Source organism: Drosophila takahashii, chromosome 2L, assembly GCF_030179915.1.
Source record: "Drosophila takahashii strain IR98-3 E-12201 chromosome 2L, DtakHiC1v2, whole genome shotgun sequence".
In the NCBI taxonomy this organism is placed as follows: Eukaryota; Metazoa; Arthropoda; class Insecta; order Diptera; family Drosophilidae; genus Drosophila; species Drosophila takahashii.
In genome coordinates, this window is record NC_091678.1 from 15,358,482 (window position 1) to 15,373,153 (window position 14,672).

The 14,672-nt window shown below is 38.7% G+C and overlaps 1 protein-coding gene across 1 annotated transcript; it reads right to left on the reverse strand.

The window, feature by feature from the left end:
- Positions 1 to 21: 21 nt before the first annotated feature.
- On the reverse strand, positions 22 to 14,346 carry LOC108066316 (cilia- and flagella-associated protein 53). The gene is made up of 8 exons (XM_017154806.3): positions 14,149 to 14,346; positions 13,993 to 14,081; positions 4,846 to 4,996; positions 2,902 to 3,036; positions 2,653 to 2,843; positions 1,561 to 1,707; positions 1,109 to 1,502; positions 22 to 552 (listed from the first exon to the last, which is right to left on the reverse strand). The coding sequence occupies exons 1-8, from the start codon at positions 14,206 to 14,208 to the stop codon at positions 400 to 402; spliced, it is 1,320 nt and encodes a 439-aa protein (XP_017010295.2). The 5' UTR covers positions 14,209 to 14,346; the 3' UTR covers positions 22 to 399.
- Between the last annotated feature and the right edge of the window lie 326 nt (positions 14,347 to 14,672).

Sequence of the window (14,672 nt, forward strand, 5' to 3'; positions counted from 1 at the left end):
ATCACTAGGCAAATATTTGTCGGTTGGCGGCGAGTGAGATGTGCAATTGACTCATGAGTTTGTTTTTGGATTTTTCGGCCTTTATTACTATTGTCATGCGGGCACTATCACCTCGTTACAGCTCTAATTAAACCTTATTGACAGTTATCAACCTAAGCGCTGAGATTGAGTGACAGTGGCGCTGACGTTTTTCGCTTCCGCTTTTCCTCATTCGATGATTAACAAACTATGGCCCCCCCATCCTGACTGATTTTTGCACAATTTGGTGAAATATTTTGGATTTCCAGCGGGGAAACCAAATATTTGGCCAAACTTTGTAAAACTCGCGAAAAGTGAGGCAGCAGGAGAAACGGTCTACCGCTGCCCACAGAACGTTGAAATTGGTCCATGATTCGGTTTCTATGCTTTGGCTGGATCGGGGGCCTCGTGGTCCGAGGTAATTTCGAGTTCATGCTCCTCTTCAACCGCCTCCTCCTCGCACTCCTCTGGCGCCTCCTCGAAGACTTCGCCCATGATGATCTCCTCAGCCAGTTGATACAGCTCGCGAATGTCCTGTAAGGGGGGTAAATAATTAAAAAGTGCTTCAATATAATTGTTTTTTTTTCATATTTATTAATAATGAAAAAAGCTCTTTATTATAAATTTATAATACTAAAAAAAAAGATCAGGGTTAGCAACAACAAACAGATTACTCTAATTTTTAAATTTGTTTTTTAAATTAAAATTATCAAAGAAATAAAATTGTACAAATTGAATTTATTTTGTTAACTGTATTTATAACTAAAAAATTATTTTTGAAAATTTCATTTATTTCATAAGAGAATTAAATATTTTTCTCTGAGCTATTAACAAGAGGGTATTTTAAGTTTAAAATCAAATTCAGTAGAAGCTTACTAGTTTTAGAAAAATATTATTAAAATATAAACATTTATATATTAGAAATTTTATAAATTAAGCATGAAAGCCTATTGAACGGAAATAAATTTTACAATATTCGTAAATTGTTTTTTGGTCTAGTCCTAGATTTGTATCAACATGTCTTATCAATAAAACTGAATACAGAGTAAATCTGTAAATCTTTTGAAAATTAATTATTTTCCAATCTCACCTTGGCATTCCTGAGCGCCACGATCTTCTCATCCTCGAAGCGCAGCTGGTCGTACTGTTGCTTGGAGATGAGCAGACCCCGATTGAACTCGTCCTCCATCTCGGCCTCCAGTTCCTCGGCATACTGCTGCTTGGCCAGGGTGAGACTGATGGCGTCCTCGCTTATCACCGTTTCCTCGGAGACGTCGGTTACGTCGTCCAGATACTTGGAGTGTGGCTCGCCCTCCTGGTAATCGTCGTCCTCGATCGAGGGCTCTCGCACTATTTCCCCACTGGACCGATGGGCGTCCTCGATGAGTTCCGTCAGTTGTTGAGTGGTGACCGCCAATTTCACATCCTTCAGCTTGTCCTCCAGTTGGTTGCGAATACGCAGCTCGGTCTCGCGGAACTTTTGCCTAATTAGAGATGATAGTTCTTAGAATCAGAGGGGTTAGAGGTCTTGATAATCCTCACCTGGCCCTCACTATATTCTGTATGTCCTGGGGATCCGATGAGAATGGCTGGGAGATGCGCAGCGAACGCTCCTTCATTTTGGCACGCTCCTGTTCGAGGAACTCCTTCAGGCTCTTTTCGCACTCCCGCCAGTCTTCGTTGTCGATGCTGCAAAAGTGGGAGAGTTTTCCTTTCATTAGCCTCCATTCTGAAGCGAACTCACTAAACATTCAACTCATGCATATTAATGGGGAAAAAAAGGAACAATGTTTAATAACGCGCTCTGGGAACGTAACGTTTCCATCGTCATTTTGCTATACTCTTTCCCGGAAGGGGTTGGAAAAGAGCTCACCAATTGAACTGCACTACCCTCATAATTTAATATATCATGCCTGAAATATCTTTATAATCATTGTTCAGTTTGATAGCTTTGTTTTTAATAAAATTCTATTTTTGGATTTTTATTAGAAACATAAAAAGCTAAATTAATTCCCAAAATATTCAGCAACGATATTTATAAATCGCCTGATTAAATTTATTATTATTACTCAAGCGAAAAGCGACTCTATTTTTATTCAATCAGTCATTGAACTTGGATAAGAAAATAGAAATATACAGGAAAAAATTATCTAGGAAAATAAACGTATTATTTTATAGAACCATAGGTAGAAACAACTTTGGTCTATTTATTTACCTATTAAAAGTTCAGGCTGAAAGCCACCTCGAAATTATTTTAAAAGTTTTTCTTTAAATTTAATTAGCAGAATTTTTTTTTTAAAGAATTTCGTTCCTCGTTAGTAAACTAATTCGAGGAACTTAGAGCATTCAGCCTTGGACTACGACTGGTTGATATTTCCCTGCCACCGCCTACAGATTCCCACCCCCAACGAAGGCCGTTTAAGCCAGTGGGTTCATCTTTTTACAATACATGCATCTTAGCCAGCTTTCTTTTTTCGCGTTGCCCCAACTCGTTAGGGATAAAGGGCTTCCCCAGAAGACGGCGAGCGTCAACGTGGAATAATGTATTGTTATCGCTGGCGCTGTTCCTGTTCCACCCTCTGTTCATTTTTAATTTTGCCAACATTAAATGGCGGCGGAGTTTAAGTGACTTACCGCAGCAGATCCATTCCCCTTTCCGCGTCCTCTGTCCTGTACTGTTCCACCAACAATTTCTGCTGGCGCTGCCGCTCGCGTTTCTTGGCCAGAATTTCCGCTTCCTTGGCAGCATGTTGGAGCCGCTCCCGCTCCCATTTCACGCCCTGCTGCTTCAAGCGCTCCGCATTCTTTTCCCGAGCGGTCTTCAACTGTGGCAGGAAAGATGAAGAGAATTCAAATGGGGCTTAAGTTAAGGGTTAAACCCACCTTGGAGCGCTCCTTTTGGATCTCCATGTTGGCATCTTTGTTGACCATAAATATGGGATCGTCAGCCAGCTCGTCTGGTATCACATCCGACTTGCCTTCAATGATCAGCATTCGCTCGCGCTCCACTTCCTTTAACTGAATAAGGAAATATTTTTTATAATTTAAATAAGGTATTAAAAATATTTAAAAATTAGGTAGAGAAAAACCTTATAAATCTAAAAATATTATTCAAAGCAACTTTATTTAATAATTCTAAATATTAATTTAAATAATGTCGAGCAGGGAAATCTCCATTGAATTCAAAATTCTCAAGTCGTAACATTTTGAATCAGCAATCTGTTGAATAATTTGGAATAATTTGTATCTTTATCTGGGCAAACAGTTTAATATTAACTAGTTCTTTTAGGCCAATAAGACATTTCTGATAATTGAATTGGATGGAACAGCTGATAACTAGACTGAAATTTAACAATTCAACAGTGAATGTTGGAAATACCCAAAATAACTACTTTAATGAGAATATTAAATTATTTGAATTGAGAATTTGTATTAAATCCAAGTTATATTTAGTTTCCTTTTTCAATAATACCTTTTGATGGCACAACAAGCCGTTGCCCTAAGAATAAAGATGGAACTTTATTAGCGGCTGGTCTGCGGTTGATATAAAAGCCAAATGTGGCGGAATGTGGGTGGCACAAAGCCTCTTTGTGGTTTAAACATGTATTTTGGTGTTCAGGTGAAGTTTTGGCTACTATGGAGGTTTCAAAGTTATCAATTTCCCAACCCCATCAACACTTCTTGACACCTTTCATCTAGCTCTTTTTTTTGCCGCATTGCGCAGCACTTGATGGAAATGCAATCGGAAGCGTCAGAAAAGTTTAGTCCATGGCCCCTGTATCACTTCGAACTTCAGTCAACTGCAATTGCATTTAAGGACATATCGGACAGACAGATCTCTAAGTATCCGTATCCGCAGTGGAGCACTTTGTACTTCATAGTTTTTGGAGACTCGCATGTCCCACGGACATAAAAGGTAACTTTAGCTATCTCTTCTCCCTGCATTTTCCCCTCTGTTTCTACTCTAATTTTTATTACTTTGACGGCTTGGATTTGCCATTTTCATGTCGGAGGCTCATTGGATTCAATTGTTTGTGCTTTGGGGAGGCCACCCTGCTCGAAGAAAAAAACAGAATAAGTAGGCGGTGTCGGCGTCATTGAAAAACTTTGGGACACTTTCACTGCGCTCCTGTAAAAAGTAAAACTTGAAAAGGGTAAGCATGAAAACAAAATCGCGACCCATAAACAAGTGAAGGGTGTAAAATAAACAGCTTTGGACTAAGAAATACTGGATAGTAATAAACAAATGGAAAATTGTTGAGTCCTTTAAAGAAAATACGATTACTAAATATTTTAAAAATTAAAAAGTAGAAAGAAATTTTTAAAAAATGTAAGGAAATATAGAAAGTTGATTTTAAGTTTGGAATTTATGAAAAGTGTATTGTATATCATATTCCAGAATGGTTAGAAAACAAATCTTGGGGAAAATAAATATTTAAGATGATTTAAAATTATAATAATAAAATGTAACTATTTAATGTAGATTCCTGAGGACTGATATTTTTAAAATGGTTTTAAATACTTTTCCTAAATTTGGTTAGAGAACATGTCTTTTAAAACACTTTGGTTTAAGAAAAACCCACTCAAATTGTTTAAATTCTCTCCACAGAAAGCGAATACAACCCGTTCTCACCCTCGGCTATTGTTGTTCTACGTGACTCCCTGGCGACAAATTTGTTTAGGACTCTCGTCTCACATTTTCCTCCATCTAAACTTTATGAAAATTGAATTACCAGCCAAACAAATTGGCCACATTTGTGTCTGGATTTTTTCGGGGGCTAATTGGGGTGCCCGGATTTGAAACCTTTATCCAAAATTTCGACTTACCTCTCGGGCGCGAATGCGGGACAGCAGCTGTTTGCGGTAATCCTCGTCGATCCGCTCCCTGAGCTCCTTCATGTAGGCGCGGTCCGTCAGCTTGACCACATTGGTGCCCATCAGACGCTCCAGGCGGGCGCTAATGCGCGGCAAATTGAAACTGGAAAAAAAGAAAAGCCGAGGTGAAACCAAAGTAAGCGGAAAATTCAGGGCAAGATATGAAAAAAAGTGTACAATAATAATGAAAAAAACAAATGGGAGACAAGTCAATGTTAATGACCCTCCCAAATGTAAGTCAATAAATTGTACGCTTAATTACGGACTCACTCCTTCACTCCGCCCACTCACCCACACCTAGGTGGGAAAATCCCACATGGGTCGTCCGCTGAAGGCGTTTTAGCGCTTGTAACTGTTGGTAACGAATGAGGTCGGGCCGCATTCTCGGCCTGTTACTATAGCGCTTTTCACTCGCTGCGTTTGCCAACTGCCGCCAGTATTTTATTTTGGTTGCCAAACACCCGAAACCGACAACACAAGGACAAGGAGTCGTTCTCCAACTTCTTTGGGCCCCACACACCTCCACGAATACGATGGGCCAAATAAGAGGAAAATCTTTTTTTCCTTACTTAAATATTAATTGGAATACTACCATTTACTTGATTTTTAGGACCAACGAAAATATAATAACAATAATAACAATGAAAAGGTAAAAAAAACATATATAAAAAAGAAATGAATTTTGGGATCGAATTTTTAACGATTTTAATAGTCTAACCTATATTATAATTGCTAATAGCTTTGTCAATAAACACTAAGATATAAAAATACACTTATTAATTAATAAAAATTTACTTTTCCATGCGGAAATACAGCTTAAACTATTTTTAAATAAATATTTCAAGCTTCCTAAAATTAAGAAGAATATAATTTCGTTCTTTTACTGCTCATATATAATGTTATTTCAATTTTATTGTTTTATTAAATTTTTTATAAAATTTAGTCGAACAGATCCACTGTACTCGCAACTTTTCCTCATATTTTTCACGTGATATGCACACCAGCCAACAATAATAACAACAACCATATAAACCTCACCTTCCAGAACCCCAAACAATTTGGCGTAATTTCAGACATGCAGGGCAGGGTGGGACAACGTTGAAGAGAACCCATCGGAAGGGGGGCTGAGCTGCCCAGAGCCATGGATGAGCGGTGGGCAAAGCGGGGGAAGACTGTCTCGGCGCTCGTCAGACTTTCAGACTTTCGCTAGGCTTTTTAGCAAGGGCTCACATGGTCTTTCTTTCTTTCTTCTTTTTTGCGGTTTTCGGTTCTATATGGTAAATAGGTATTTTATTTCTACATGCTATAAAGCAACTTAATGCAGGCAGGTCATGAGACTTGTGTACTCATCTAACAAACATAAGCCCGTACTCGTGCCATGTGAATATGGATTTGGAATGCCAAGGGGGATTAGTCAGCTCTAGTTAATGCTTGTCGTTTAGTTGACAATTAGATGGGTTAGTTTATAGGGATTGCCTGACTGGGGTTTTTTCCTTTTTTTGGTTTTTTCATTCGGTTTTTGGATCAGAGCCAAGAATACCAGTCCTCGGCAAGCACTCAATCAAAAATCGCTCAATTCGTAGAACGTAACACATTTTTAAGCAGATAGTACAATGTTGGCTTTGATGTCTCCACGAAAATTGTAACTGGCAATAGTTCAAAGTCATCAAAGTTCAATTCAATCAATTTCCAATCACAAGCAGGTGAGGAAAGTCAACTACTCCCCTTTTTCGGCATTGACATTGATAATGAAATTTCAGGACATCAATGGGTGTTGTCGTCGTATCAATAACCCGGCTCACGTCACCTGGCACATGCATAAATTACGTATACGCTCCGGTGGCCAACGGGGTTGCGGCAAGAAAGCAATCTGTCATGTCTGTGCCCTAGAAAATCCCATGTTACAAGCCTCGATTTATGACCCGCTCGCCATAAACAAGAAAACCCCTTCGTTCGTGATAGTTCCTGCGGCGATAGTTCAGATCTTTTTATTGCAACTTCCGCGAAACTTCCCGATTGCAACTCCCGTGACATTTGCAACGGTCGCATCCGCCGCTGTCACCAGGTGATTCAGGTGCGCCATGATTTACGGCCCACCCACCTGCGCCTCCCACTGGCATTAACCCATTTTTGCAGGGGAGTGCGTGCGACCCGAGTGGGTTAACGCATATCCGATTGCCTTTAGCCATTTGCGGCACTATTCAGCTCAATAACACGTTAAAAATGGTCTATTCGCTTTTTTTGTGTGTGGGTTTATTTTACTGTCCTTGTGCATTAAGTGCTGCCAGTGGAAATGATTTATTGGGTACGCTATGCGTAACTTTATTGAGATTAAAGTCTTAATAGCCGATATCAGAAAAGAGACATTTTAAAAGTTTGTTGATAGAAATTAATTGTGTTCCAGTCTTTCAAATTAAGTATAAAAATTTTAATGCAAACCCCTAAAACAGCCTCTTATTAATAAAACCCCGATCTTACCCAGCGATCCATGATTAAATATAATTTTTAACAAAACAAAAATAAGATTAATCTTAAATCAAGATCAGATATTATTAAAATATTTTATAACAAATCAAAAGTTGCTGTTTTTAACTGTGGTCATTTATTGCATTTTTAGTATGGTTTGTCAAAATAATTAGTATAAACAAATCTCATTTTTTAAAGTACTTTAGAAAGTCTTAAAAAAGTGTAAGTATATACCTACTTCCAAGGAGGATGCTCACTTCATTCAGATCTCACTCTCCCCATTTCTGGCCTTACGCGTAATGTGTCGGAGTGGGAAATTCCCATTGATTACATTTATGACTTAATTAGCGGCCTTTCGCAGCGAAGCAAGGAACCATATTAGTTTACAGCCTTGCCGTTCGCTGTCATCGGCTGTTGGAGGCGAACTATAAAACGCCGAACGAAGGATACGGTTCCTGCAAGTGTGCAACGCTAATTAATGCCAGGGACGTGCATAAATTTGCCGAAGAGTTGACATTTATGTCTTTTGCCATTTGCCTTTTGGCCATTAAAATTGATAATTGCAACACGTAGCAGGGGAAATAAATACTGACGAAGTGCGAGACTTGTGGCTCAATATTGAAATGTGATTCGAATTATCTTATAAGCCGAGCCTTACATGCATCAAATAAGATAGTTCTGAATTAACATGTGATCAATGTACTTAAAGACAGGATAAATATTATTAGTTACTAATAAAAATCAGGAGCAGGTTGAAAGTCAACGCAAATAATAACAAAGGTTTGATTTAGTTTGACTTTTCTAAATTTTCAAATTTTCTTAAACATATTTTCCATATTTTACGAGCATAGCCAAAATATATTAATGTTTTCCCTTTTGCTTACAAAAAGTTCTTGTCTTGAATAAGTATCTTATAAATTTAAGAAAACTAATTCTAAGTATAATATTAATTTCTCCAACAAGCAACCTGAATTTTGTATGACCAATCTTTTTGATTACAGAAAAGGTTTTTTTTTAATATAAATGCAAATAAATTCCAAAATTTATGAAGGTTTCAATTATTTTTAAGAACTGTTTAATTTCTTCCCATGTATTATTATTGATTAGGTTAGTATTACCTCTCCTCCGGCTCTAGAGTGCATTGCACAAAGTCGATGAGGAAGTCCTCCTCGACGCTGATCTTCAACATTGGTACAGACTTTTTTGCTCTCTTTCCCTTCGAAGATTTTCCAGCCATGGCAGGTGAGTGAACCAAAAGGTGTTTACTTTAGTCCCTCATTTTCGCACCAAGATTCGAGCGGGAACGCAACCTGCGGAACTTTCACCCGAACTCGACAAAGGCAGCCGGCGAATGTGGCGCCCTTTTCACAGGATTCGATTCCTTGGGCTGCCGCTTCTCGTGCTTTGTTGTTGACACACACGTGTGTGTGGCGTCGAGTGGCACGTGGGTGAAAATAAACCAACCCACTTTTACTTTTGCTCCCAAACGTCTCACGATATCGAGGCGTTTGCCACCGGAACCCCGATTCGGAATCCCGATCCGAATCGGTATTCGAGTATGATTCCTGTTCCATCGCATGTTAAAGCATTTAATGCTAGGCGTAATGACATGACACCAATGTCAATATTTGAACAAAGTGTTTGGCGTAGTGTGTCAACAAGTTTGTAGCGGGAAGGTGGGTATTTAATAGTTTTAAGGTCTTGGTCGAAGTCACTAACTTGGCCAAATATTAGTGAGATGTATAATTTTTGCAAAGGAGCTTTGTACGAAAAATAAATTATAATGCATTACTATCCACCTATTCCATCTATCTTGTCCTATCTAAATAGATCTGAGGAAATTGAGAATTGGGTGATGAGTCTAAGTCTTTGGAATTAAGAGACTTTCGTAGACAATTAAAAGCTTCCAACTAGGTCGATGGTCGGAGAAATTCGTGGGAAAATTTATAAATAAATTATTAGAACCGACAGGACGACCTATAAAATCTTCACGCAGTAAACAGATTATTATTTTTGCCATGAGATCCAGTGTCTTAAACTTTCATGAGTCCCTACAAATTATAATAATTTATTTTGTACTATTATGTGTTGTGTTATGTGTGATTATCTCTTAAAATAAATAACTCTATTAAATTACCATTCAGAGCATAAGAATTGAAATAGTTTTAAAGTTTGCACTCGTAGGTGTCGGGGGAACTAGAAAGCCAGTTTCGTTCTAGCCATTTCACTTAGGGGCTTTCCCTTAGCCCTTGTTTATGGCCAACAACTGCCGGTGTTTATTTCACCGTTAGATCTCGTTTTTCCCTGTCTCTTTGCCTAAGCACGGAACCGTTGACTCAAAGTTTTCCGCAAGGGAATGGCAAACTATTCCTCGACGAAAAGGGCTGGCAGCGGATGAGGACCTGAATTTCGGGGGTGGCAGTGAGGCAGTGTCTCACATTACCGTGAAACCAGATAACAATTTCGCTTTATGGCCGCGTTTCATGCCAACGAGACATACAATAATTTCCTTTAATCGACTCGGAGCGCGGAAATTGAGCAAACACTTTGTATCGAGTTGGAGTCATCCAGTGGTTGGGTGGTTCCATTATTCGATGGCCTAGCCGTTCGAATTTGCGACTTTGACATTGCCTGTGTGGCGCTGCAATTGTCACTTTCATTATACTCGTGTGTTCGCTAGTTGTGCCCTCATTCGTGAGATTCCATGACAATATAAAACTGGATGCTTGGTTTCACTAGACTGGGTATTTATTAAAAAAAAATTTTGGTTAATGTTCATTATTTATGTTAATTATATAAAATAAAAAAAGACGTTAAGAAAATAAAAAAAAGTTTGTTAAAAAATATTTATTTAAAAATTCTTTTTTTTTTTATTTAACACTGTTTGGATTGAAATTGTATGAATATTTAAACATGTTTCTGGCATTAGAGCTCATAAAATATTGGACATAGCTCAGTAAGAGCATCACTGACGTCAGTCCCATTGGAAACTCGTCAGTAAGTCATTTTATTTCCGGTCCGCCCACTTTTTGAAAAGGCCATTTTCACCTGCTTCGCCAAGTTTAATTGCAACGATTTCCGCCATCGCGATAGGTGCTTTTAGAAAGCCAACAAATACCTTTGGTGGCTCACTGAAATTTTTATTTGGTAACTTTTGGTGGGTCGAACAATGCAAAGTGCATTTCACTGCAGTCATTTGCAATTGATTTTTGTTTGCTGCGTCAGCTTAGATTATCGCCTTGGTGAATTTTTCACCTGAAAAATGAGGGTCACCCCATAATCCTATATACACTCCCACCTCTTTTGACTTGCTACTTTCCATTTTTTTTAGTTGTCGTACACAATTTGTTTGGAAACAAATTGATTATGGTACTATGTCAAGCCGCACATCAGAATATTTAAGCAGCATTTAAAAATATTAAATTTTTAACAAATTAGAAAAGTAAAAAAAATTTAGTAAATATGAAAGAAATGCCCATTGAGGATATATGTGTTTTTATGAATGGTTTGTGATTTGGATAAACATATTTTCATCATAGGTTTATGTTCCTGCTGAGCTTTGTGGAAAGCTTTCAGAGTAGCTACACTTAAAAAAAAACGGTCCAAGATCATGCTTACTGTGTTTGGAAATATTCTTGAGCTTAAAAATATTAATTGTGAAATTTTAGGAAATAATTAGGATTTAATTTTACAATATTTAACAAACTTATTCTTAATTTTAGATAAATTTTCGATTTCTTTAAACGCACTTTTTATAATGGCATTTAGATAAATATTGAATATAAGTTTTTTAGAAGTATTTTCAAGATCAAACTAAACCAATTTAAATATCTATTTTAGTCTTACTTGCATTTGACCAGGTCCTGCAGGTCCTCCGGCGACAGGGCGTACTCGGGATCCAGATGCGGAGCATTGCGTTTCCGGTTCCGGCTGCGATGCTTCCTGTGAAGTCCGGATGGGCTTTTCGCCCCAGATCGTACGAACATGGCTCCATTATCACTGCCCTGGAAGCTGGTACTAATGCCCGGCTCCTCGACAGCGATTAGGGGAGCACTCGAGGAGCGTTCCTCGGGATACTTCTTGACCGCCGATGCAGCCGCACCGCCGGCCAGTTCCTCGGCCTTTGCCTTCTCGGCAAAACTGTCCCGCCGCCAGGAGGGGGTGAGTGTCCTGATCACATTGTGCGTGTCCGAGAAGCCCTCGTAGTTGTACTTCTTCCGCAGACTCAGCCCCGAGAGATACTCCAGCGTTTGCCAGACGTTCATCTTGTTCGCACTGTACGAGGGCTCCTCGTCGACTGACCAGCAAGCGTTGCGTGCAATCCTCTGGGCCAGGAGCATAGTCACCGTGGCACATCGCTTGCCCGGCGGCGGAGGAGCCCACTCCCGGGAGTCGGATAGTGCAACAGTTCCAGCGCCTACGCCCACCACTCCGATCCCCGCGGCGGCATCAGACTTCACGGCCGTGAGTGACATATGCGGAACAGTTTGTTTAGGCCCCAAATTGAAATGTAATTAAGTTTCCGATTCCGTTTAAAACTTCGTCCTCATCCTGCGACGACCGAGCCTTGTATGGTGCCTGGCTTCGGATACTCTGATTCCCTTTCTGGGTGGGATCACCTTCGTCGGCGTGTCCGTTGCGTGGCAGCCACGCGCCCGTACTCGCTGTTTATTGTATCCATTTTGCGCCATTAAAAATAATATCATTCTGATTGAGTGACGCGCCGCTTAAGTACTTTCCCTCGTCGTTGTCCTCGCACTGACACCGTTTTCCGCCTGCCGCTTTCCTTTTTATTGAACACGCAAAGTGTCGGCATTGCATCGGTGTATTATGGGGTATCCCCATTCCATACCACACCAATCCATACCCAAATCGCTTTTTCATTACCCCGTTCGCGTTTGTTTCGGGCTCTTTGGCTGGCACCTCGCATCATTGTGGATACGCAGCCCAGACAAAAGGTGAGTTATGCCAGTGCTAATGGAGCGCAAGGGATTTTCCCTTACACTGTTCTAGTATTACTTCCATTAAAAAATTTTTTTGTGCATTTTGTAGCTAAAAATTCTACGAAAATTTTGTGGTATTTCTTTTTTAAAATTTACAGATAGTTAAATACCCACAGTAAAACAGTAGAAAGAGTGCTATTATTAACGTTAAATAATCACAAAAGCTATTTTCAAATACATTTATAATTGGGATTAAGGACTCTCAAGTAAAAAGTGAAAGGAAGTGTGGTATACAAAAAATATGCTACCAATAAATTCTCCCCACAATCAATTGATGCAACCAATTTAGACTGGTTTAGAACGTAGAACAGTTTTTCAAAGTACTAATATTTTTAAAGGAATACTAAGAGAATCTTCAGTGGTTTTCTTTATAAATTTTCTAAAAGTTTTTCTAGAATTCAAATGCTTTCGGGACAAATTAATATTTAAAGGTTATAAAATTATTATGAAATTATTTTTTTATAGTTTCCGCATATAAGCGTAAGCCAAGTCGACAATAGAGGTACCAATAATAACTACCCCAGTTTCAATTTCCCTGATTTTAAGCAAGGATCTTAACCTTGAGGCCAGACAATTCTTGACTTTGCCGCCCACCAAGAAGGCAACCCGCGAAACTGAATTCTCCGCCGACCCAGTGACTATAACCAAGCCAATTTCCCGTTTCCATCACTCCTGTTCCCCAATTACTTGCCAAAGTTTCGCCGACAGCTGATGGCTGCACTTGGTCCCCCCGCTTTCTTGGGTGTTCATTTGCATTCGAGAAGTTGAGCCATCTATCAAAGGCTTCGTTAGCATCGCGTGACTAAACGCGGTCCGGAAATTAGCACCACCCACCCAACCCAAGGAGGATTTTTGGACAAGTTTCGGGGCACAGGATGGGTTTGCGATATATAATCTTATCAGACGATGTGATGCAATTGAGTGCGAACATTTCCCCATCGCGGATTTAATTGCCATGGAAATATTTCTGGGTGTGGTAGGGCAATACTTTATGTGTAAGGCTGACAATTTGATGGATGCAATAAAATATTATGGCCGCGGCTGTGGCAAAGAATCTTAATTGAATGGCAGCGGCTGCATTGGCGCCAATCGGTGTCAGAGTCACCGAACCAACAATCGGGCAACTAAGTTACACAGGAGAAAAGTGGTATTTGGAATAAATGTTGTCTTTAAATTGTTCTAATATTATGTTTTTTTTTTTTAACAGTTAATTAGATTTTAAATTTATTTAAAACTATTTTAAAATGTATTTTCCTTATAAAATTCCTTATATTTAGTAAATTGTGTTGCATATACTTAAATAGGTATTTTAATTCGTATATTTTGCCTTATTTTCTACATATTACATTTATTCATAACTATTCTAAAATTTATATTAGTTTTTAATTATTTATAAATAATTAAATATAATAAGAAAATCGTAAACTGTGTAGCACTTTTTTAAAAAGGTATTTTAATTCGTACTTTACTATGCACTTGGTTTTTTTCTCAGTGTGGCCATAAAAAACACGAAAAGCACTTGATGGCAAGTGGTTCTGACACACGTGTGCTCAAGACACGCCCCCTTCCACCTCCCCACCACCCACCGCCCACTCAGCTGTTGGATTGGCATTAAATGTTCTCTACTCACGCAACAATGACATCGGGATCCTCCCACCATTTCTTGTTCGAAGGCTGCAGCAGAAGGCTCACCTGCCGCCAGTGGTTCTTGTGCACCACCTTTACATAAATATATGATTTTATGTTTATTTGTTATTTTATGGTATGTGATGTGATGGCCACTTACCTTGTACTTCTTGGGATCGTAGGCATTGTGATCTTTCTCTGTGAACACGAGGCGAGCCATTTCAACACGACTGAATCTATCCTAGAACCCAAGATGATCCTGCTTCTCCGTATGATCTTTCCACATCAAATGAAGACCTTGAAAATATAAATTGTGATTGTCTGGGACGGGATAACTTTGTTGTGTAGACTGACTGAAGATTTTGCTTTGACAAGAGCATCAAATGACTGTTGAATAAAAGGGAATCATGTTGTTTTTATTTTAAATATATCCGCAAAATACAGAGCTTTGAAGGTATAAAATAAAATTATATATTTTATTGATATATAAATAATTCAAATTTATTGGATAAGAGTTGATATACATATGTTAAATTATTGCTTCCCGACTAGAAATCGAAAGTGGTTCTATTTATTTAAACATTACTCAATAGAGTTATGCGTATTGCGAAATACTCTTACAAATATATAATATAATTATAATTTTGTTTAAAGACTTTTGTTTTTAAATTTTTTTCAATAATT

Bases quoted from the DNA above. Each gene is read 5' to 3' on its own strand.
- LOC108066316 (XM_017154806.3), bottom strand. From the start codon at position 14,208: ATGGCTCGCCTCGTGTTCACAGAGAAAGATCACAATGCCTACGATCCC. The intron at 2,844-2,901 runs GTGGGTTTAACC...TTCCTGCCACAG, and splicing joins TCCAAAAGGAGCGCTCCAAG to TTGAAGACCGCTCGGGAAAA. The intron at 1,503-1,560 runs GTGAGGATTATC...ATCTCTAATTAG, and splicing joins CAGAATATAGTGAGGGCCAG to GCAAAAGTTCCGCGAGACCG.